The 23,044-nt window shown below is 49.3% G+C and overlaps 2 protein-coding genes across 2 annotated transcripts in view; one reads left to right on the top strand and one right to left on the bottom strand.

The window, feature by feature from the left end:
* The window catches only part of LOC143376480 (chymotrypsin-like protease CTRL-1), a 131,414-nt gene that overhangs the window by 12,322 nt on the left and 96,048 nt on the right, over positions 1–23,044 (bottom strand). The window lies entirely within an intron of this gene.
* On the top strand, positions 8,021–11,559 carry LOC143376478 (silk gland factor 1). The gene has a single exon (XM_076826884.1). It carries the CDS (start codon positions 8,856–8,858, stop codon positions 10,380–10,382), a length of 1,527 nt encoding a protein of 508 aa, XP_076682999.1. The 5' UTR covers positions 8,021–8,855; the 3' UTR covers positions 10,383–11,559.

Below are 23,044 nucleotides of genomic sequence, written 5' to 3'. Positions count from 1 at the left end.
CGAGGAAGAAGGCTGGGACCTGAAGCTCGAAGCTCTTTCTTCGTGTTTTAGTAATTCCACTGCTTCGCATTACGCGATACCGATTCCGGAATATAGAAACCGCTGGTTCCGCAAAAATGCCCTTAAATTTTACGACAAATTCCCCTCGTCGCTCTAACATTTCCACGCGCCTAAAAACCAGTATTCTTTCATCGGTGTTTGAATACGTTTAAAGCAGTGAAAGAGGCGCGAGTCAAGAGGCTGCGACTCGATAAAACTGTGCTGTCATTTTTATAAGGAGACGGTGGAGGTGACACGAGGGTAGACAGGCGGGTGGAAGGAAGGACGCGGAGCTCCGCAGGGTCCGAAGGATAGCTACCTGGCCCACGTGGGTGGTCCACTCCTGTTTTTCCTATTATTAACGCCATTGATAACTGGTCGGCGCACGGGCCGTGGAACAGGACAACCAACGCTCGAAAAGCTGACCGTGCTTCTCTTTCGACATCGCTAAAGACCAGGAGTTTCTACCCTAATTTTCTATCACATTCAAAGTACAAAGAATATTAAGCGGTCTTTCCACTGCGACGCCCTGATAAAGTACCGCTGTCTGGAATTTTTTTTTGTCTCAAAAAGAATGTGTTTACTAAATTGTGGTTTTCTCCTATTTATTAATACGTGCTTTGAGAATGCAAAATTATTTTTTTCGTATTTTTTTAATGCTTGCTTGCGCCAAAAATGTTGTATTCCCAAAACACATATTAATAAATAGAAAAAAACTTCACTTTAGTAAACGCATTCTTTTTGTGACAAAGAAAGTTCTAAACAGCGGTGCTTTATCAGATCGTCACAGTGGAACCACCCCTTAATTCTGGAGACAAGCAATCCCTCTTTCTGCAAATCCCCCACGAAACATTTACAGTTCTCTAATTCCCCACCCACCAATAAAATCATCAAACCCACAAATTCCCACCCCTCGTCGGAAGGAAAGATTCAAGCTGTCCAGCGTGTCCTAGACTCACATGCGTCGCCGATTTTTCAACATCCCCTTCGTCACCTCGTCACCCAAAATCCGCGCCAAGTGTCAGGCCGCCTTAGGAAAATAGATGGATCTGGTCAAAGGGAGGGCTGAGACGCGGGGCTGGCCTAGAATACCTGTCACACGATTACGGCGCGAGGCTTGGTCCCTCGGTGCCAAGGGGTTTGTTGTTTCAAGGCTTTACGAACAACAAACCGCCGCCCCCGCTCGAGAAGTCAATGTTTCCGTGAGTGGCCGCGAAATCAGGTGCATCCGCGGTCGGGGCACGTCCGAAAAACACTGGCCTGAATAGCTGAATAGCTGGGGGTACGCGAGCGGACTGGCGAAACCGTCGCGCTCGCGAAGGAAACGCGGGTAAATAGCCGATCGCCACGTCAACGTCCACCGTGTCACCGCATAAATCACCCGATTCACGAGTTCACGAATTCACGACCAGGGCTTGAGAACTGTTATAATATCGATTTCGGTTCTCCAAACGGTTATGAAGAACCCTTATTCCGAATAACTGTTACGAAGAACCGAAATTTCCAAATATTATCTCCTTCAGTTACGGTTCCTATTTCCTTCCTCATATCGGTTCCGTAATCGTTATTTTTTCGCTTCTATATCGGTTCCGAAACGGTTTTAGAATCAATTCTTGTATCGACTTTTCCCTAATTGATGTCATTAATTATCGTAGCTGCAGATTACTGTGTATGTGCATATTCTTTACAAAATCCTTATAGAAAAAGAAGAAACATTTATACATATCATATATAATATATATAAGGATTATATAATATATATGATATGTATAAATGTTTCTTCTTTTTCTATAAGGATTTTGTAAAGAATATGCACATACACAGTAATCTGCAGCTACGATAATTAATGACATCAATTAGGGAAAATTCGATAAGTATAAGAATTGATTCTGGAACCGTTTCAGAACCGATATAGAACCGAAAAAGTAACGGTTATGGAACTGATACGAAAAGGGAAATAGGAACCTTAACCGAAGCAGATAATAGTTGGAACTTTCGGTTGTTCATAACAGTTATTTGGAATAAAAGTTCTCCATAACCGTTTTAATCAGAACCTTTACACAACAGTTTTAAACAGTGATTTTCGGAACCGTTTCAAGCCCTGTCCACGCCACTCGCGCACCCCGTCGCCACCGCGGCTCGCTCGGAAAATCACTTCGACCTCTGCGACGAACGATCCACGACTGAGCGCGAAGCGTGTCAACGTCAAGGGCAGGGCGAATCGAACGATCATTCTAGATCCCAGGTGTGGAAGCGAGGGGACGCAAATAAATCGGCGCTGGAGGCCGTTGATCTCCGCTCCGTGTCGTTGAAATTTCGCCCTCCCAGTGGAAAGTAATTGCTGGTGAATGGCAGGGGCGCTCGCTTAAGAAGAGGAGCGCGGAGATTCGGCCAAAGCAGGTGAGGATCGATCGCGACCGCGATACGCGTAATCTAGGTCAAATAGCAAATCGTTATTTAATCGTAGATTAAGGATCGTTACTAATCGAAACAAACACCGTGCTCGATTGCGCACTTGTGCTACCAACCGGCGCGGCCCGGGGAGATGGAGGAGAGGGAGAATGATTTGTTGTAACGAAGAACGCCGCGAGCTCCGGGAGTTGGCGCGAGCGCGCGAGCGCAAGAGCGCCGCCGCGCTTGGCACAATGTAGCCACTTGTTTACAGGGACAATATTTTCATTCCGCAAACAATTGGTGGCTCGATAAAGACCCGACGTACAGGTGGGTGCTCGGATCTAACGTTGTAACGCCGCCCGTTCGTGAACGCCTCTATGTATGTGTTTACGAATCTCTCGAGTAAAGTATTAGCCGACTCTAAACGCTTGAATCATCGGCAGAGAAAGAGAGAGCCCGTGTGCTTCCGATTCGTCGGCCCCTCACGACCTCCCACTAGCGATATTTCACCCCCTTTCCAACCCCAGCATTTCTTTTTTTTTTTCCATCCTTCCCGCCATTCTTCCAGGCTCTGTTTAGCTTTTCCATGGATAAAGGTAGCCCGCTGCACTTTGTCACGTGCCTCTGTTCGAGGTGGACATTCTTTCTCTGAACTCTTCCCACCCTCGTGTCTCTACACGTTTCTCGTTATAATACCGATCGGGAGATCGAAACCGACCGCGACCATCCCTCGGAAAAGATGCAACGCTCTTAGCTCCAGGTCCCTCCGCGATAAAAGGGGATGTTGAGTGTCTGCGATGGTCGCCGGAGCCAGGGGGGATGAATGGCAATAAAAAGCGAAAGGAAAACCCGTAGCTTGTGTTTAGGGGCAGGCAATGAGGAAAGAAACAATGGCGGTGGGCCGACGTGCCCCGTAGAGATAATCCTGCGGTGTTTAGGACCGAGTAACCGCAAGAACGAAAACAAACGACGGCCTCATCGGGGTTGGAGTCCACTCTTATGGTCGCCGCGGATAATAAGCGTTGCTGAAGTGACTGTAAACCGAGATCTGCTGGTCGCTGATGGAACCGATACGCGAGACTGCCGTTCACAGTCTCGGATTCTCGCTAAAGAGAGAACACACCCCCTGGACACCTTGAATTTCACACTCTCCTTTCTATTTCTATACCCGTTTTTTAATCGAAAAAAAAACAACAAAAACACGAGGAGTATTGCCAAACCAATGAGAGGCGAACCTCCCTCCTCGGCATTTATCTGATCGGGAAGGGCTTTTAATCGCTGGTGAGTGAACAAAATACAATGGACGACGGGCATCCGATCGATAAAGTGTCCCACCACGTTGCCAGAGGCCCCGTAGAATTCGGCGCCAATGCAACCGATAAGAGGTATTTTACGATAACGACCGCGTGCATCGATTCGACGGTGAAAAATTTTTCCATCGTAAATGAGAATTTCAGCGCGTTACACGCGGCAAGGGTGCACCGTTTCGCAGCTATTGGCCGATGGCAAACACGATTTTCAGCTCGATGCTCAGTGTTTCACCTGAATATTTGATCTCCGTCTCGAGGTGTATAGCGGAATAAAAATAATGCTCCGCGCGCGCGGAGGGAGTGCGGAAGGCAAATATTTAATAATCACGAAAACAGGAAAACATTTGGGAAAAAGTAGCAGCATTTTTACCAATCAAGAAATTAATCGCGATCCATCGAAATGCAGAAGGGAGGCTTCAGTTTGCTGAAATAACGCTCCCGGCCCACCCTTAAATGTTAACCGCCGACAAACACCCGGCGTTTGGACGAACGTGACTTTCGCCCTGGCCGTTCGAAGAGTTTTAAAATAATTTCGAAGCTGGGTTTAATTAAAGGACAATTTTCGACGTGTGGCGGGGTTACCGAGATTACTCGACACTTAATCCAACAGCAGAAGCGTTTCGCGAAGCGTGTTTGCCGAGCGTATTACCCGCGGCCGCGAGCGGCTTAATGAAGTTAAAAATGCACTTTGCGGGCGGACGTGCGATAATGATAATCTCCGGCGAAAGAGAAAGTCTGGCTGGGGCGAGCGATTTTTCAGGGGACCGTGATTTTAATTGCTTCGCCCGCCGTTGCGCGGCCAACCCCCTTCGACACTTTTTTTCCCACCCCCCCCTTGGCTCGCGAGAAAGTCGAAACATTTGGCTCCGCAATTTCGCGCCAGCCTGTTTTGTATATTTGCGCTGCTGTAATGAGGATGGAACGTGTGCAGCCCCGCACTGGGAGGGAGGGGGTTGGTCCGAACGAAATTGGTGTCTTTTCCACGGGTGTGGCTGGGCTGGGAATTGAAAAGAGAATTCGAAATGGAAGCGTGCAATTTGCGTTCTTAAATCGAGCAGTTCGCTTCGAACGAGAGCAAAGTTTTTTTTTGTTGGTGGGAATTTAAACAAGGGTAGTTCTGAATCGAAGTAACGTTCGACGCACTTGGAACTCGAATGTGTTTCGCAGAATTTATTTCTCCGCGCAGGAGGATTTAATCGTAAAAGGGTTATTTACAAGACAGAGATTGCTCGACACGTCGGTATCCCCATAAATTTCTTCCGCTGCTCCATTTCATTATCTGTTTAACGAGAGGATCATCCCACAATTTTAAGCGAACCACTCGTCCGCAAACGTTCGCTGATAATTCATGCGAAACTATTGAACGATTAATCAGGAATTAGACGCGATATTTAATTCATCGTTAAACAACAGCCCATCCGGTTGCATCCCCATAAAATTATTAATACACGCTCGCGCTCGGTTGTTTATCGCAAACCGCGTCCGCGGGGGTTTGTCCAGTGAGACTGTGTCGTCGCTGGAAGCGCGGCACCCAACGTTTCTATTACTTAATTTATCGCGTGATACGCGCGTCAGCGAAGCCGAGAATTAAAAACTTTAATCAGAAAACAGCCACTGAAAATGAATTTCTCTTACGTCTCGCGCGTTTCTTTTATTCGACTGGAAATTCCGGGGGGAGGCTTTAAGAATTGACGAAGAAATTCTCGCTTCGAGTCCGGCCGATACACCGAATCTGTTTTCCCCTTTTACAACCCCGTCGTTCACGCGCCGTCGCATCGACGACCAACGTTTGTGGAAATTAGAAGAAAAAGGAGAAAGTTCCTGTTGCGCAGCGATGAAATAGGTCACCGCAGCGATTTAACGACCCGCGGATCGTGTTAAATGTTTAAACAAATTGAGGCACATCGAGCGTTCCGCGACGGTTCCTTTTCCCTCGCGTTTCTTCGCGTCCTCTCCTCTTTCGTTCCCTTGGTAATTCAAAGTCACCGGAGGTTCGAGCAAGCAATTTGCCACATTAGACCGCACTTTGCACATCGTTGGAAAATAACTAGGCAGGGTAGCCGCGAATCACTAACTTCACACGCGTCGTGGCTCGTCAGGCGCGTACTTCACACCATTCTCCCTTCGTCCCCCATGCTTTTCTGCATTCCCTTCGAGATTTCTGCTTGCCCGAAAAACTCATGAGCGATAAAAGCTGACAGCTCGTTCTGCGATACTTTGAAGCAGAGACGCTGTCATTTCTGTGTCATTCGGTGGCACCTTGATCCTCATTTCGGTATGAAAAGGATTACAAGGTTCGTATTTAAGCAGATCTAATAAGAGAGCACGCTATCGCCGGTATCCTCGTTGATAAAGAATATTTGGAACGTGAGAGATACGCGAAGGAAAATGTAAATACGTTGGATTTATGTTGCTCAGGTTCGGCCGCGCGCACCCACGATAAAAAGGGGAACTGATAACACTTTCGGTTCTCCGCTATGCGAGCTTTATGGAAGGAGAGAGGAATTCGTCGAATAGGAAACTCAGGAGCGACGGAGCGGAGCCGGGCGACGCGCAATCAATCAGCTTCTCCGCTGCCGACTCTTCGATTTCTTAAAAGTTTCTGGTTCGAGTTCGCTGGGGGAAGGAGCCTCGAGAAGGAGCCGCGGGAAATTGATGGGCTGACGAGGTTCGAAGCGGCGGGAATCGCGCGACGAAATCGAGTCGAGTTAAACGAATTATCCCTCTGCCGAAAATCCGATCTCTTTTGATTACGCGCGTTTAATATTCATGGGCCCATCGACGGTTAATTATTCCACGCGATAAACGATTAATCCACTGTGAAGCTCGAAATCGAACGAAAAGTGCGAATTAATCGGGCAAGCTTAATCGTACAGCGAGGCTCGCAAGGGTAGTTATCGATGATTCAGGCGCGATAATGTCTTCAGAAATATTGCTAGCGTGTATCGTTTGCGAAGGGGAATGCAGAATCTTCTGCTCCTGTCTTTATGAATATAAGTCCAGCACTTCTGGAAACGATTTGAGCAGCAAGTGGAGAACTGCAGGCTTCGAATTCACTGTAAATATTAGCGAATTGGCGCGAGCCCGTTCACAATTATTACGGTTAAACGTTACGAATGATTTGCAACTATTTGTTTGTCATAATGAAATATTAACTGGCCTGTTCAAATTGTCTAGTCGTGAAATAGACAGTGGGGTGGAATCTCGTATTTGGATTGACTTTATTAATCAAAATTTGCTAAATTTACCTAGGTATTACCACGTTCTACATCTGAATGATAGATTTGAATAGTAATAATTGAATTAAAGATCGCACTGTCGGCTTTAGCTCCCAGTTCGGACCCTTTCGTGTGTTTCTAATCGAATAGACTATTCTCAGTTTGAAAAGACACAAAATTCGCTGATGTACAGAGCACTAGTTAACACTCGAGTTCAGTGGCACGGTAAACGATTAATATCAGCAAAGTTTCTGTTAGAAAATCTACCCTGCAGCTGCACATGTTACTCCATTTGGTGTTAGAAGCCAATTCACACGATTGGAGTAAAGTCAGACGTCCCTGTCTTCTGAAGAACTACAAGCAGCACTTCATTCGACATCCAACGCCACCAAAGAAAGCCGACCCAGAAAACAACCTCCCCACAACCTACTCGAAACCCCTGAAACCTGAATCATCGGTCGCAAAGCCTTCTCACAATCAACAAAACGAACCTGAAGCTCTCCGTCGGCGTGGTTGCACCAGGACCATCCTCCTGGATCCCCGAAAATCGGCTTCGTCGTCGTTGATACCACGGGGGATGATCGGCCGCGATGAACAACCATCTGAACTCGAACCGGACGAAGATCGAGGAAGTCGTCTATACGCGATGATTGGGTAGCAGAAGAGAGGAGGCGGAAGAGGTTGAAGAGGAAGAAGACGAAGCACAAGGGGGAGGATGCGAGAGAAACGGTTACGGGGTGAAAGTCAAAGGCAGAGGGTGGAAGACGAAGATGAAGACGAAGAAGAAGAGGAAGAAGAGCGTGTTTGGTGGCCGCGCGACGCGTGACGCGCGCGATACGTGTCAAACGCGTGGCGGACGGACGGTTGACATGACATGGTAGGAGCGAGCGAGGCGACGGAGCCGTCGGGACGTGGTCGTCAAGGCGTCGTTGTCGTCGGCGTCGCGTCGGCGTCCCGCGGGATTGCGCAAGCGGGCAACGCGGCCGCCCGCAGCTGCGCGCTGGGGCCTCCGTTGCTGAAGCGGACGGCCGAGCGTACGCTGGCATTATCGCGCCACCGATTCACGCGATACGAAGGGGACACGCAACGACCCCTTCGACGCGGTCCTATTGGCCGTCGGCAGGAGCTGGAGGGGTCAGAGAGGCCCGGATTGGCCGTCGTGGTGAAAACAGGCGCGGCACCGGCTCCGGGGAGTGGGATGTGTTTGAACAAGATCGGCAGGCTGAAGAGTAGCGGAGAACACTCGCTAACCGGCCTCCATCAGCACACGGCACACAGAGAGACAGACTGGGTGAATGAGGGAGAGTGGAGGTGAGGCGGCTCAAACAGGCCCCGCTCAAACAACCGACCTGGCTCTGCTGTTGTGTGCTCAGCCTGTGCTGGCCGCGCGAACACCGCCGCGTATACCTTGCTACACGTCGTCGTCGCCAGTTCTGTCTTCGTAGACCGCGCCGGTATTGTTGGGACAACGATCGATCGTTGATCGGACCGAGTGTGGCTGCCTGTCGAGCGACCGAGCCCGCTTGGCCAGCGACGACGAGTGATCTTCGTGGCCCTCCCGCCGAGGGAGGACTTGTGACGCAAAAGATTTGGATTTTCAGTGCGGGATCTGTGTCGTCCGGGGAGCAACGTGTTGCTTTGGACCGCAAAGTGGTGAAGTTTTGGTGTGCACTCTCGGGACGTGGCCTGTACGGAGTGAGAGCGAGGTGTGCAAAGGTCTGTCCCCCTCTAGTGCTCGATTTTTGTGAGAGGGACGGAGTTGTGCCAAGGATTCCCTACCACGGGGGAGAAGATAAAGGGATCGTCGCACTACCAGCAGCCGTGGTACCGCGGTTTTCATGATTCCCGTTTGACGAGGAGCCAGCAGCCCGCCACTCCGGCAGCGGTTAGCTCTATGACCATGCTCCAGTCGCCGAAGCTGTACGGCGACGCTGGTGGCCTCGGCGGCGCGATGACCAGCGCCGCGATGTCCACGATGGGCAGCATGGCGCCGACGTACAGCTCGATAAACTCGATGGGCTGCGTGTCGATGGGTATGTCGATGGGCGTTGGAGTCGGGTCGAGCTGCAGCCCCCAGGGCGCCAGCGGTTTCAACATGAGCTCCATGAGCTCGGCTATGGGGATGGCCTCGATGGGCGGCGGTGGAATGCCGGGATACGCGAGCGGCGCTATGGGAGGTGGTGGGGCCTGCATGAGCACCGTCGGCTACGGTCCGCTGACGCCCGTCGGCGGAGCCGGGGTCAGCAGGGATCCTTTATCTCTGACCGAGCCGGACTCGCCGAATTCCGCTCTGCAACGCGCTCGAACCGACAAGTCCTATCGCAGGAGTTACACGCACGCGAAGCCACCCTACTCCTACATCAGCCTGATCACCATGGCCATCCAGAACGCGCCCACCAAGATGCTCACGCTGTCCGAGATCTACCAGTTCATCATGGACCTGTTCCCGTTCTATCGGCAGAACCAGCAACGCTGGCAGAACTCTATCAGGCATTCTCTCAGCTTCAACGACTGTTTCGTCAAGGTTCCTCGTACGCCCGACAAGCCTGGGAAGGGCTCCTTCTGGACTCTTCATCCCGATAGCGGAAACATGTTCGAGAACGGTTGCTATCTCCGTCGACAGAAGAGGTTCAAAGACGAGAAGAAGGAGATGACCAGGCAGAACAATAAACACCAACAGCATCAGCAGCATCATACAGGAGCCGCCGCAGCGGCTGTCGCGGCTGCTGCGGTCGCTGCAGGGCACAATAGTCCCACGTCTCATGACCTGGCTCACGCAGGAAAGAAGACTCCGTCGTCGCTCCACCACGGGTCTCAGCAGCAGGACGACAAGGACCTTCACTCTCTGGTGTCCTCCCATCATCATCATCACGCCAGCCTGCACCAGCACCACGCCGCTCTCAAGAGCGACGCGACGGACATCGGGGGCCTCCTGGGCCCTGACCTGGGCGCGGCGCACGACGAGCTCACCGCCATGGTCAGCAGGAGCCTTCATCCTCACCTGATCTCCGATCCCGCGGCCCTGCACCACGGGATGACCGGCAGCCTGAAGCAGGAGCCACCGTACACCGCTGCCAGCCATCCGTTCAGCATCACCCGGCTACTGCCGGGCGCGACGGCTGGCACGTCGCCCGGCGCTCAGGACTCTAAGCCGCCCGAGATGAAGATGTACGAGCAGCTGCACCAGAGCTACGCGAACTTCGGCACCTCTCATCATCCTCACGCGCACTCGGCGCCGCCGAGCCACCACCATCACAACGGCATGCATCCCGGCTCCAACACCGGTGGGCCTATGCACAACATGACCAACCATCATCACCAGGAGTACTATCAGAGCCCGCTCTACCATCACGCGACGAGCGTGGCCAGCAGTAGCGTGCCTCCGCCGCCATCCGTCACCAGCGCTGCTCCGGGATTGTGACATCACGCCACACACCCCTACGCCTTGGCCTGAGTCGCTGCTGCAGCGGCGTATGCCGCCAACGCAGCCACGAGCATCCCCTCGACAACGGCCAACCTCGCTCCCATCGCGATCCACCATCATCCGCCCTCGTCGTCCATCTCGTCCACGTCCTCGTTGTCCTCCTCGTCGTCGACCTCCGTGCAGCCATCAGCGGCCATGTCCTCGGCGCCGCCACCGCGAACACCCTCCGGCCAATTGCGGCGCCGACGACGATGCGAGGACAACGAACCGGACGCCTGCTGGCCCGTCGACGACGACTACGACGACGACGAAGAGGACGACGACATGGAGGAGGACATGGTGTGACCGACCTGGGACGAAGCTGGACTCCGAGGTACGGGGACGACGCAACGCGACGCGTCTGGACGATGCACAGTGGGGAAACTTTGCGATTTTATGGCCAAAACTACAGAAATGAAAATTTTCAATTTCACAAATTTAATGCGAATGTCAATTGATGAACTATATCAATTTTTCTGGTCGAAACCTCAAAACTTATTTCTAATATATAAAATTCGGCACATTTACGTTCTAATATATGAGAAACTAAATTATCCGAAAATCAGCACTCACAAAAATTACGAACGATAAAGATTTTTGTATTATTTACATTTACACAGCTTTTTCTTTGTTAGAGCATGCCTCTGCTACAGTGCAGCAGGGCATAGCAGAAGGGTTATCGCTTCTGACGACAAACAAACATACATAATACAAACAATCAAACAGAGTCGTATGTTAGACAAGACACACTGGATCGTGTTTAAAAAAAATGCATATAATTACAAGATTAGCAACTATTAGCGATTAATAATTTCATTTATAGAATCAAAATAGTCGAACGTAAAATAGGAATGAAAATCATTGCAGGATATTCTGGGATTGATAACTATTTTATGCATTGAAAATTGATTCTTATATGAAAAGGTTATTTCAAAAAGCACTACTTTAAAAATTGTATAAATTACGTATTAAAAACCGAAGCATAATAATTTTGAGGACAAGAAGATATCTTACGCACCACCGGTAATTGAATCCATGCCTTCAAGTTATTTTCAGATCTTTGGATAACACAATATAAGTGTTCAAAGCAACTTGAAAATCTGGATTAATTCTTTGCGATCGGTCTAACCTCGCGTGAGCATAAACATTTGCGAGTCTACGCGAGCTTTGTATTAAAACATTTAGCAGTAAAATTGCTGGCATTTGATACCGACATTAGTTCTCCAATTGACATTTGCATTTATTCTGTCGAATTGAAAAATTGATTTCTGTGGTTTTGGCCATAAAATCGCGAAATTTCCCCACTGTGCGATGTCGCGAGCGTCGGGTTACTTTGTCGGGGGGCTCTCGGTATTGGTGGAGGGTACGGGTGTTCGGGGCGTCGCGACGCCAGGTCGCGGAACCAGGCTGACTCGGAGCAAAGGCCACGAGTCGGGCAGCTGCGAATTTTCTTTTGGCAATAGGTAGTTTCTACGCTAGTAACACCAAACTGCTCCTCGGGGTAGCCGTGAGCCGTCGCGTCTCTTTTACACGCTGCTCGAAATAGTCTCCATTCGAGTATTCGACGGTAGCATCACTTTTTCAGTCTTGAAATTTCAATGGTTCTCTCTGATTGCCAAGGTACGTAGTGTCCCTTACCTGTTTCGAGCAGCGTATCGTTTCGAGAAGCACAGTCGACGCGATGCCCGCGCCAAGCTCTTCTATCGTCTCGATTCACGCGGGAAAAATGCGTCGGGACGCCAACGAAGCGCCACTCGAAGAGCGTGACTCACGGCTACGCGTAGATACGATTGCAGTGCTGTGGTACTTATTTAGAAAGGGAGGCGAGGAGAGCCTTGGGCCCTCTGCCCTGCTCGAGGTGACGTTCTCCGCGGTGACTTCCGGTTTCGCGGCCCGTCGCGACGGTTGTTCCCTCGAAACGCGTCGGTTTTCTGTGATACGCGACAACGATGCACGAGGCGGTTTCTCATTTCGTTTTTTCCGCGCGCGATTCACCTCGGAGGCCAGTCTTTTGCGTTTCCTTTCGTTTCTTCCGCAATATACGAGTGCAATTTCCTTCATCGCCGGGAGGAAGTTGAGAGGAAAGGTGTCGGTGAGCTTCTCGGGGCTTCGAGGCACGGATGCGGGTCTTTCTTCCCCTCGACGTTCTACGATACTTTCGTTGCCAGGAGACTGTGTTGACGATAGCTGAACGTACACTCAATGGTCGTTGAGGCGAGATTCCCTTTAATCCGAATCGAAGGAGCTAGGAAGCAGCTTTTTCAAGGTAACAGTAAAAGTTGCGAGGCACCTTTAGCAGCTGAAAGACGAGGTCCGTGTAAGCACGCGAGCCGATAGTCAGCGTTACGAGAATAATTATGGCGGGACTACGTTGTACGGGTTGTTGGAAGTGGAGTGTTTGGCGATGCTCCTTAGAGAACACTGACCCTGATCGAGAAAGTTGATTCTCTTCGATCTAAGTTCCCCTGGCGACCTTGAAGCTCGCCGATGTTAGAGGCACTAGAAGTAATCGCTCCCAGATTGGGACAAGGTAGATGTCGCAATTCCTCCAAGTTATAGTCGCGGTACACCTGCCCAGATGCGAAGGAGCAGAAATTGAGCGTTACCGTGGTGAGTTCTCCAAATGTCACGATCGGTTGCAGTTGCTTAATTGGGATTCAAATGCTCCTCGGGAGGTCTGCCGTGCGATTTCTCAGCCCCCGGTGTTGTCGAACGCGAGGCACGCGGGACAACACCCCCGGACGATTGCCACAACAATTTCTGACTCACGATTGCGTTCCATCGGAGGCAAATAGCATCGTCGACAATCGATAGACGAGTGTTTATCGAAGCCACAGATTGATACTAGAAAGCGATAGCAAAAGTCTTTTTAGGATTATCTGTATTCCTTCGATGACACATGCCTCTTTCACCGGTCGTTGATCTCGGTTTCTTGATCTCCTCTCTTCGCTGTCACTTATCGCCCGGTATTATTGTTAAGCGTGTTCATCGAAACGCCCCCGTTCGTTCGATAATTAGGCATTATCGAGTGTAGCGATCTATGCTGATAAGTCGGAGTCGCTCAGCGAATTTCTAGCCGGACGTTAAGTCTCTTCTTCTCATCGAGACGTATCCGTTCAAAGTGTTTGTATATTTATTCGATAACAACCCTCTGGATTTTTGCACGGTTCGCACTCTCTTTATGGAATTTACCTTCCGCGCAATTCGTTCCCCGTGATTTCCAAGCATCTCCATGCGGTAATACGCGCGACACCTTCCTGACGGTTGTTAACGTCGTGAAAGTCAGGCCTCTCTCAAAACGAGATGGAACGAAACGAACGTCGGAGAGAAAATCATTCTCCGAGGAAGAGGAGGGAAGCGAATTTATGGCCATAAAAACAGAATCCTCCGCGATTCGCGGCAACTCTCCGACAACATCTCGCGCGTTTTCCCGTTTTCTAACTTCGCGTTTCCTGGACCGTGTAGACAGTTGCCAGCGCGAGAGAGCTCGATGTGTATATTTGCGTTTATACTTCGATTCATTTCGCTGGGGGACCTCGGTGAACTTCGAATAAAATTTCCTCAATTTCTCTTACACCGATCGCTGAATAGAAACTGCAACATATTACTTTACAGTTGAGTGATCCACAGTGATCTTCGCTTAGGGTAAAGCCACCCCCAACAACCGCAAAGAGCCACCATTTCTGATTCTCTGATTCTACTTCGTCGCCTCGAATTCCCTCGCACTTCCACTTCCTCGATCAATTGAAATCGCCCAGCAATCACGACCAGAACAGCTGATAACGCGAAACGCCAACGCAACACAGTCTCCGTCGTTCGAGTCGCAGATCCCTTCGATTATTTCGCCTACAGCGCGTGGAGAAGACCTCCGAGGCCACTCGGTGCCTCGAAGCCCGTCGAGAGATCGGAAACACGAAGAAGAGAGCAGGCCCCGTTTGGACGGCTCGGCTCGGAACAGCGAGACCGTCGGCGGGGAGCGAAAAATGTGATAACACGTGAGAGATAAGTCTAAATTAAATGAACGCGGGCTTGCAAACGCGCCCGCCATTCTCCGCGTAGAGGCGCGCGCTCGCCTGTACGCGCACTTGTGTACAAACACTCGGGAAGAACACACATTGAGAGACACACGCACACGCACCCGTAAGAATTTTTGTTGAAAGCGTCGCGCAGGACACGTCCAGTGTTTTTTTGTATGATACGTGTAGATAGCCGCACAAACGTAACGCGTACGATGTACAATATTATACATATATGTTACAGAGAGCTATATATATATATATAAATATAAATATAAATATATAAATAAATGGAGTCTTTAACGATACATTATGTTAGGTATATACATATTATATATATAGAGGGAGAGAGAGAGAGAGAGAGAGTGATTGATCGAGTGCAAGAGAGAGAGGGAGCATTGTACCGCGCGTTTCAAAAGCATCCCCTGAGCAGCTGGAGCCCTCCAGGCACCCCAGAAAAGTCGTTCCAACCATCCCCCGCTCGAAAGGGTGCCTTTGAAACACGCCCCTACCGAAGGGACGCCCTGTAAATAGAGAGCGAGAATAAGAGAGAGAGAGAGAGAGAGAGAGAGAATGAGTGATAGAGTGAAAGAGTGAAACGAAACCAGGGAGATGCGCGCATCGCGTAAGATCACTGATCATTGTGCGAATTCGTCGGGTCCGAGTTTCTACGTTGTTCATACGCACGTCCGTTCTCTCATTTCTCACCGTCGTTCTCTGTCCATTTCGCGACGGCCGCGCCGACCGCCAGAGCCTCGGCCACCCCCGTCTCCCGTGAGCGTCTCTGAACTGAGATCGACGGGGGTGGGCGGGTCAAGCTGGTGGACTGCGCGCCGTGCGGAATTCGGAAAATTCTCGAAGTCATGATATCCCGTCGCCCGATATCTTTCACGCTTTCATTGTTCCTTGCGTGCCCCCGACACTTCCGCGCTTCTTCGCGACGGATCGGCGGTCTTCGGCGACCCCGACAGACTCACCCTTGCATCGCCCTATCGCGCTTCTACCTTCGCCGACGTCGCCGCCGTCGCGCCGTTTTTCCATTCTGCCGTTCCAAGACGAAGGTGGGCGACGATGGGCTTCTCCGTCGTTCTCGAAGTGATCGGTCGACGCGCATCCGAGCGCCGTGCAAGGACGGGGGAAGGCTCCCCAGCGTTAAATAGGGAGAGACGACGCGAGTGAACGAGGATGTAAATGTTTCAATAAATCCACGTATTTCTACGAAAGTACTCTGTTTTCTTGGCTTCTCGATGCACTCCTACTATCCCGCCACGATCTCACCCTCCTTTCATCCCTCTGGATTTGTTGGTCGTTAAAAGGACAGAGCAGCCTGTCTTCGGCGGAATACTGTGATCGATTGTTAACGGGGTTGTTTAAACTTCGACTTAGGTCCGCTGACTAGAGAAACCGGCTGCTTTAGACTCGTCGACGGGCTCGCGGTTCTGCGAGTACTCTCATTTCTCGCTGGAAAGGTAACTGTTTGATAGCGCTCGCTACAAGGGGAAACGCCGGCCCCTCCACGGATTCTAATCACGCGATTCTAGATTCGATAAAAGTGAGAAACACGTGTGTAGCATTTCACTGGGATACGCGAGCGGACGGATCGAAAATAAGATAATGCGGCGCTACGTGTGTACGAACATTTCGCGCAGGCATCCGCGAGTCTCATCTCTGCGCGCCTTTTCGGAGAAGCCTAAGCCGGAGGACTTTTCTTCTCCGGGACTCGGGACGTGTCAGAGTTGCTTCGGGGGAAGATACTGTAAATAAAGAAGGACCGAGTACACAGTCGACGACGTCGACGTGTTCTCCAGATTTCTTCTGCAGTTTTTCCGGAAAACTGCGTTTCAAAAATTCTTTTAAAGAACACGCCTCGGAGTGTCGCTCTAAACTGAGGCTGCATTCGAAATTCCATCATTGTTGCCGCGCCGTCTGGCTATTTCATCGGATGCTTGCGACATGTTAGTTCTTTTTTACGCAAACATCCCAGCGAGGGAGTTTAAAAGAAGAGAAAACGCGACGTTTCCGCGAGATAGCGGCGTTAAGAAATTCGCGTCGCGGTGTTTGACTTCCATCTGTGGTGCAGTCACACTCGCGGCACTCGTTATTGGACCATCTCGATGAATCGTAATCTCCTGATCCGCGCGGGCAATCGATACGGCGCTTATTAATTACGGATTCACTTGGCGATTCGACGATCACTCGTAAAAATTCGACCGGATTCCAGAGGGGGCGTCATTTCGGCAGACAATGCCAGCGATACGGATCTGGCGATACGATCGATTCGTTCGACGCGTAATAAGAGATTAACCGGGAAAACGTGGCTTTGAATCAGTCATTGGAATCATCTGGCGTGTCTGGTAAAGGGAAGCCTAAATGGAATCACTGCTTTTCCTTCGTTTTCGGATTTGCCGATCATGGTATCTCGATCGACTCTTGATCATAAAAATTATAGTACAAGCTGGTCTGAAGGACCTTCATATGCTCACATTTTAAATGAAATTATCATTAGCCATTTCTTTGCAACTCTTTGACCAACAAACTTAGTTTTCTTTCTATCTCGTATCAGATTCGTTATTATAGTGAAACGCAAAGATTTTTCAGTACACTGGTCGGCTGACAAGTCTACAGCCAACGCGTGTTCCCTGGCATATTGATTTTCTCCTTTAGCAGATACGGCCAACCGAATTTACGGCCGTGGTGGTTTTATTATCTTATCTGCCCCTTTTACGTCACCCATTAAAACTTCTTATTACACCTATCTAGCTTCTATTGCTCTTAAATTGACCCCTAAACCGAGCGTCACCGAGCTAAACTCCAACTATAACACTCTTCCACCATACTACAATCGCGTTACTATAACGCCTCGCAGCTGTTGCGCCAAATCTACTGTCGCACCGCTGCGCAGTGGGGAAATTTCGCGATTTTATGGCCAAACTGCACAAAAATAAATTTTTGAATTTGACAAAATAAATGCAAATGTCAATTGAAGAGCTGATATGAGCATCAGATGCCTCCAATTTTACTGTTAAATGTTTTAATACAAAGCTCGTATAGACTCTCAAATATTTATGTTCACGAACTCATATCAAAGTTCCGAAATTAATTTCAAGGCATGGATTCAATCCCTGATGGTGCGTAAGATATCTTTTTGTACTCAAAATAATTATGTTTCGGGTTTTAACACGCAGTTTATACAATTTTTAAAGTAGTGTTTTAATATCAAGTAGTTACGCAGTAAATGTCAAAAATATTTCAAATGTATGCTGTAAAAACGGCAAAATTATTTGTTGCATTATATCGTTGGTACAAGATGCCCACTACTCTACACAAAATTTTAATTCATGGTCCTCGCATAATCGAAAACGCTGTCCTTCCAATTGGACAGCTTTCGAAGGAAGCTCAAGAAGCACGGAATAAGGATATTAAAAAATACCGACAAAGTTTATCTCGAAAATGCTCAAGGGAAAATACTATGAAGGATGTTTTCAATTTGCTTCTATTATCGTCAGATCCACTAATTAGTAATCTAAGAAAACTTCCCGATAAGAAATTAAAAAGCTTGTCATCAGAAGCGATAACCCTTGAAGCAAAAAAATAAACGATTCCGACTGGGAGTACTAGTTTTAAGGGCATATAATTTCATAGGTTTAAGTGTATGAATGTAAATAATAAAAAAATCTTTATCTTTCGTGATTTTGGTAAGTGCTGTTTTTCGGATAATTTATTTTCTCATATATCAGAACGTAGAAGTGCCGAATTTTATATATTAAAAATAAGTTTTCAGGTTTTGACCACGAAAATGGATATAGTGCTTCCATTGACATTTGCGTTAATTTTGTCAAATTAAAAAATTTCATTTTTATGGTTCTGGCCATAAAATCGCAAAATTCCCCCACTGTGCGCTGTCTCGCGTCCAGAGCTGCGACGGAGCCGCGTCGAACTGAGGGAATTCGCAATATTAGCCTGGTTATCACTGATCGAGACGAGTGGCGATCCTCGGTAAAAGTTACTCCAGCCGAAACGATGGTCGAAGCGAAGCAAAGACGCCGGGCCGTCGTCCCGGGCCAGCTCGACGAGTCTTAGTTAACGGGTGGACAATCGAGGCGCAATCTCCCGCGGATTATTCGGCATGATACACAGCCAGATATACATTGAGAGGCACTACAAACCTGTGTATCTCGCCAATATTTGACTAAATCATGAACAATGTTTGATTGTACACAGGCGAGCGGCGGCGGCGCGCGCAGACACCCGCGCACAACCAACACCCCTGTGCATATACGCGGACTCGTTCGATATACCCTCTCATCGGGACACGGGCAGCGGGAGGGCGCGCGGGGAGGGAGTGGAAGGGTGGTTGGAGAGGGACGATACCAGGGAAGAGCGACGGAGATACGCGGCGGTGCTAGGCGGAGGCCCGGTAAGATGAAAAAAGAAGCGGCAAGAGTGAGCGAAGTCTGAAGGAAAAGAGGAGCGGGGTGGAAGCGTCGAGCGAGACGACGGGATGGGCGCAGGGCTGCCTAAGAACAGGGGAAAAGGGGTGGAAAGCTGGAGGAGCGGGAAGGTAAGACAGAGAAAGTCGAGGGATGGATGGAGGGGCGCGGTGAAGACCGAGAGAAGAACGCGAAGGGAGGAAGAGTTGGGAAGGTCCAACGAAAAGGTGAAGTGAAAGAGGGTGGAGGGGTTGGCGAAAGCGGAAAAGAGAGGTGGAAGCGCGGAGTGAGGGAGACGACGGCGGAGGGGTGGTAGCTGGCGAACGATGCCGTTATCACGTGGTGGGGAGTTGGAGGGCCGTCGTGAGGAGCTCGAGAGAGGAGGGGAAGCCGATATCGACGGAGAGGAGAGGCGAGCGGTGGTGTGCGTGCGTGTGCGGACCTTCTCCTCTCTTGTAGCCTCTCTCTCGACGTGGAAACGCCGCGGAGAGGGCCGCCGCGAAGGAGGATACGAAGGGCAGGAACCCCCTCGCCATGGAATTTAACGCTTCATCGGCTGGTTTTATCATCGACGCGCTCTTCGGGACACGACGATAAGCGGCACTGGTAATTCGAGGATATTAAACGGGACGCGGAGTATAGTCGTGCGTACGTCGTTGCTGCTTGAAGCTTTCCGGGGGGGGGTATAGTCGTTGGATGATCTTCAAAATGGGTTGGTCACGCCGACCACTTGCACAGAATTTGCGGCATCGCTAATTAGCTCAGCGATTTTTTTGCTGGTCCTCTCTCAAGTTTTAAGATTAGTATTCGGAGAGCCCTGGTTGCGGAAGGCATTTCTTGTTCTTAATGAGCTTGTCTCGTAAATCAATTATTATTATTATTATTATAATTATTATTAAAATGGTACCTGAATGCTATGCTACATGATATCCTGGATAGCCTTGAAGACCAGAATGATTTCGTTATTGATTTTCCGCGACATCGTGGCTCGATTACTTGCACGTTACAGCGGTTTCATCCCTTCGGTATCTCTATGCCCGTTGTGCACTGTGCCGTGGGTGGCGCGAGTGCGTGGCTGCATTGCGCCGCCTGTATGCAGATATTTGCACGGCCGTACATATAGTACATGTGCACGCGGTGTTAGTCAGGCTAATTTGCAGCTTCGTTAATTTATGGTTGCGCAAGCGTGAATTTCGCGTCGCCAGCAAAGGCGAGGAGTCAAGGTTCGCGGGGAATCAGTGACAAGATGTCTGACCAGAGACGCGACGACGCGACCATCTACTACTGCGCCGGTTGTCGAGCAAATTTCGTACACTCGCCTCAAACGATTGTGGCCCGATCCAGATACGATTGTATTCGAGCTTACTGGGGTTGGCTTTTTTGCATCGCTAACATTCTGTAGTATTTCGTGAACATGGCGAGGGCACTGCCAAGCCACAGGTTCCCGTCGAAAAGAATGGAAACGAATGTTATGTATTTCGTAGAGATGGCAAGGGTTAGGAAACCAGAATACTGAGATGAATAAAGTCTTGTGGTGTTTTATTCGTAGCAGTCTTCATAGATTAAAATCTAAGACGCTCATTATTGGTGGAAATGTGCGGAGCAAAGAAATACGCATTCATTTCAAAATCTACTATCCGTTATTTTATAAGTTAACAACGGGAAAGTGAACACAACCGAAGCAATGTAAATTAAATTTTGTGGCAGCCTGTCACTGACAGGGCTACGCGAACGAGTGTCATATCAGATGGCGTCACAGTAATGTCTCCTCGCGAAGTAGAAATATTCTAGACGGGAATCGGCGACTTTACAGTGCCCTAGGCCACGTTCATGAAATACTGTAGAATGTTAGCGATGAAAAACAGCCAATCGTGGTAAGCTGTTCCACAATCGAATCTCGATCGGCCACAATCGTTTGAGCCGAGTGTACATACATACTTTCTCCGCCAGCCTTCCGTTGAGTATCGTTCTCCCTTTTTAATTACCTGTAATTTGTCGAGCACGCTGAGCGCAGCTTGGTGGAGGGTTAAGAAACGTTGCTGCCGTTGTGTGTTAATTTCTTTAAATAGCGAGGAAAGAAGGAACGACGAGCGTAGGAAACTTTTCCTCGTTTGTGGAGCGTGAAGCATCGGCGATATCGTGGCAAGCCTGCCGCCCAACGGACGATTGAATAATATCAGATAAGGGATATCTGTTTAACGCCGACTCTACTGCAGCATGCCGATCTCGATTTTTCTCGCCAGCTGGACTCTCGCATAAACGAGCGCTGCGCAAATGCGCGGCGCCTTTTTCCACGGAATTCCAGTATCGACGTAATTTCCATGACGTGTTTTCCGCGAGAATTCCTATCCAATATCGACTACTACGAACGCATCGCGAAGCGTAATCTCCTTCAGCCTTTTGTTACTTAAACTTGCCGTACAAAGCCACGTTAAATCGAAGCATTTTCTTTCGCTACTAGCTCGAAGAAAGTAGCGCGATAAATTCCCTACTGTTTCCATTTAATCTTTGGAGTAAGACTCGTCTTTTCGCTGGGTGAATTGACTGCAATTACAAATGACAGATTTTTCCATTCAAATAATTCCGATGAGGAATGATCCCTCCCCCGCACGGGGAGGTAGCGGATGCATTAACAATGAAAATATTGTTCCGTTCGAGAGCCACGCTCCAAAGTGTAATAACAAAAAGTTTGCGCGAAGGTACGATCGATTAGCGAATTTCATTTTAATGGAGTGTAATGGCTTTTATGGAAATACGATGTAATTCGCTGCACGGCAAACAAGATAAAAATTGCAAACAATTTTGATACATTTCACGCATCGCGTCCGGCATTGAGCCCACGTATAATTTTCAATTTAATTTTATAACTGGATCGCGAACGCGCCGGCTTATTCGCTCCCGCATTACCGCCTCGCATCAGAATCATTTGACACAAAAGATCCTGCACCCTCAACCCCTTCAGCGCTACGAACAATCACAAGCAAGTAAAAGCGATAAAAATAAAAGCTCGGAGTCGCCACAACAATCCCGAAACTCGCGATCAAACAGGTCCCCATCGTCGCCAGCATTTTAAATTGCTGAAACTCCGCTTGGTTTCTCTGCTGATTATCCCCAACCCCCTCCGGAGTCGATATTTCATCCGGCCCATCCGCGGATCAATGTATTCCCGTTGCACAGACAAACGACATCGCCGCGTACGAACGTTCACGACGAAATCTGACAATAAGGGGGTAAATACCCCCGCCGCCTTCCGCGGGAATAATCTAACGAGCAAACGACGGGGGCCGACGTAACGTGCGTTAACAGGAGTTTGACGTTAACCAACGTGGAACGAGCACCCCGTGTCACTCTGGTCGCTTGAATTAATTATAAGCCATCAACAATTACAGCAACGCGATCCGACGGAACGATAGTCAGGAGGGAATGGCGGGGGGGTGCGTGGGTCGAACGTCGTACCCTTTGCCCATCGATCGGGGTCGATTAAATATTCCGCGATTAAGTCGAGGAGAAGAGCGACGGTAATTCGAAAGGAGGGTAAACACGCGAGCGGGGGGAGGGAAAAAGAAATACCGCGGTTCTCGCGGCCGGCGCATTAACGAGAGAGGTTAACGGGACGAATTGTTTAACTTTCTGCGGAAATTAACGATGCCAGATAGCTTTGCCTCTGGAGCGTTGCTTTCGCGCAATTCCGCGGCGTTATCGCCTTTGTCAGCGACGTCGGTAATCAGAAATACGCGACACATCCTGAACGCGACGAGATCGTCACAGGGGAAGCTTAATCATTAACCGAGAGAGCAAAGCCCCTGTTTAGCTGTGTTGTTAATGTTACTGTTGGCAAACTTTTCTTACCGGGTGCGCAGAAACGTTTCGTCGTTAAACTTTCAATGGGGAGCCGAGAAACTTTGCTGTGTGCTTTCCGAACGACAGAATCTGGGGAATAAATCTTGATAGCATAATGCCGCTTCATGTTTGTCCTTTGCAACCGCGCTTTGTTAACGCCCCATTTGCATCCACTTAAGGGAAGCAAACAAACAAAAAAATGTATTTCGGGCAAATACCAGGGAAATTTGCGGCGAAGAGGCCGGTGGCGGATAGAGATAAGTAACCTAGCCTCAAATATTTGTCCCATCCGCGAGAGCGTCGGTTAATTGTAGTAACGTTAATTAAAAGGGCC

This window comes from Andrena cerasifolii, chromosome 14, assembly GCF_050908995.1.
Source record: "Andrena cerasifolii isolate SP2316 chromosome 14, iyAndCera1_principal, whole genome shotgun sequence".
NCBI lineage: Eukaryota > Metazoa > Arthropoda > Insecta > Hymenoptera > Andrenidae > Andrena > Andrena cerasifolii.
This window is presented reverse-complemented; position numbering and strand designations above follow the sequence as displayed.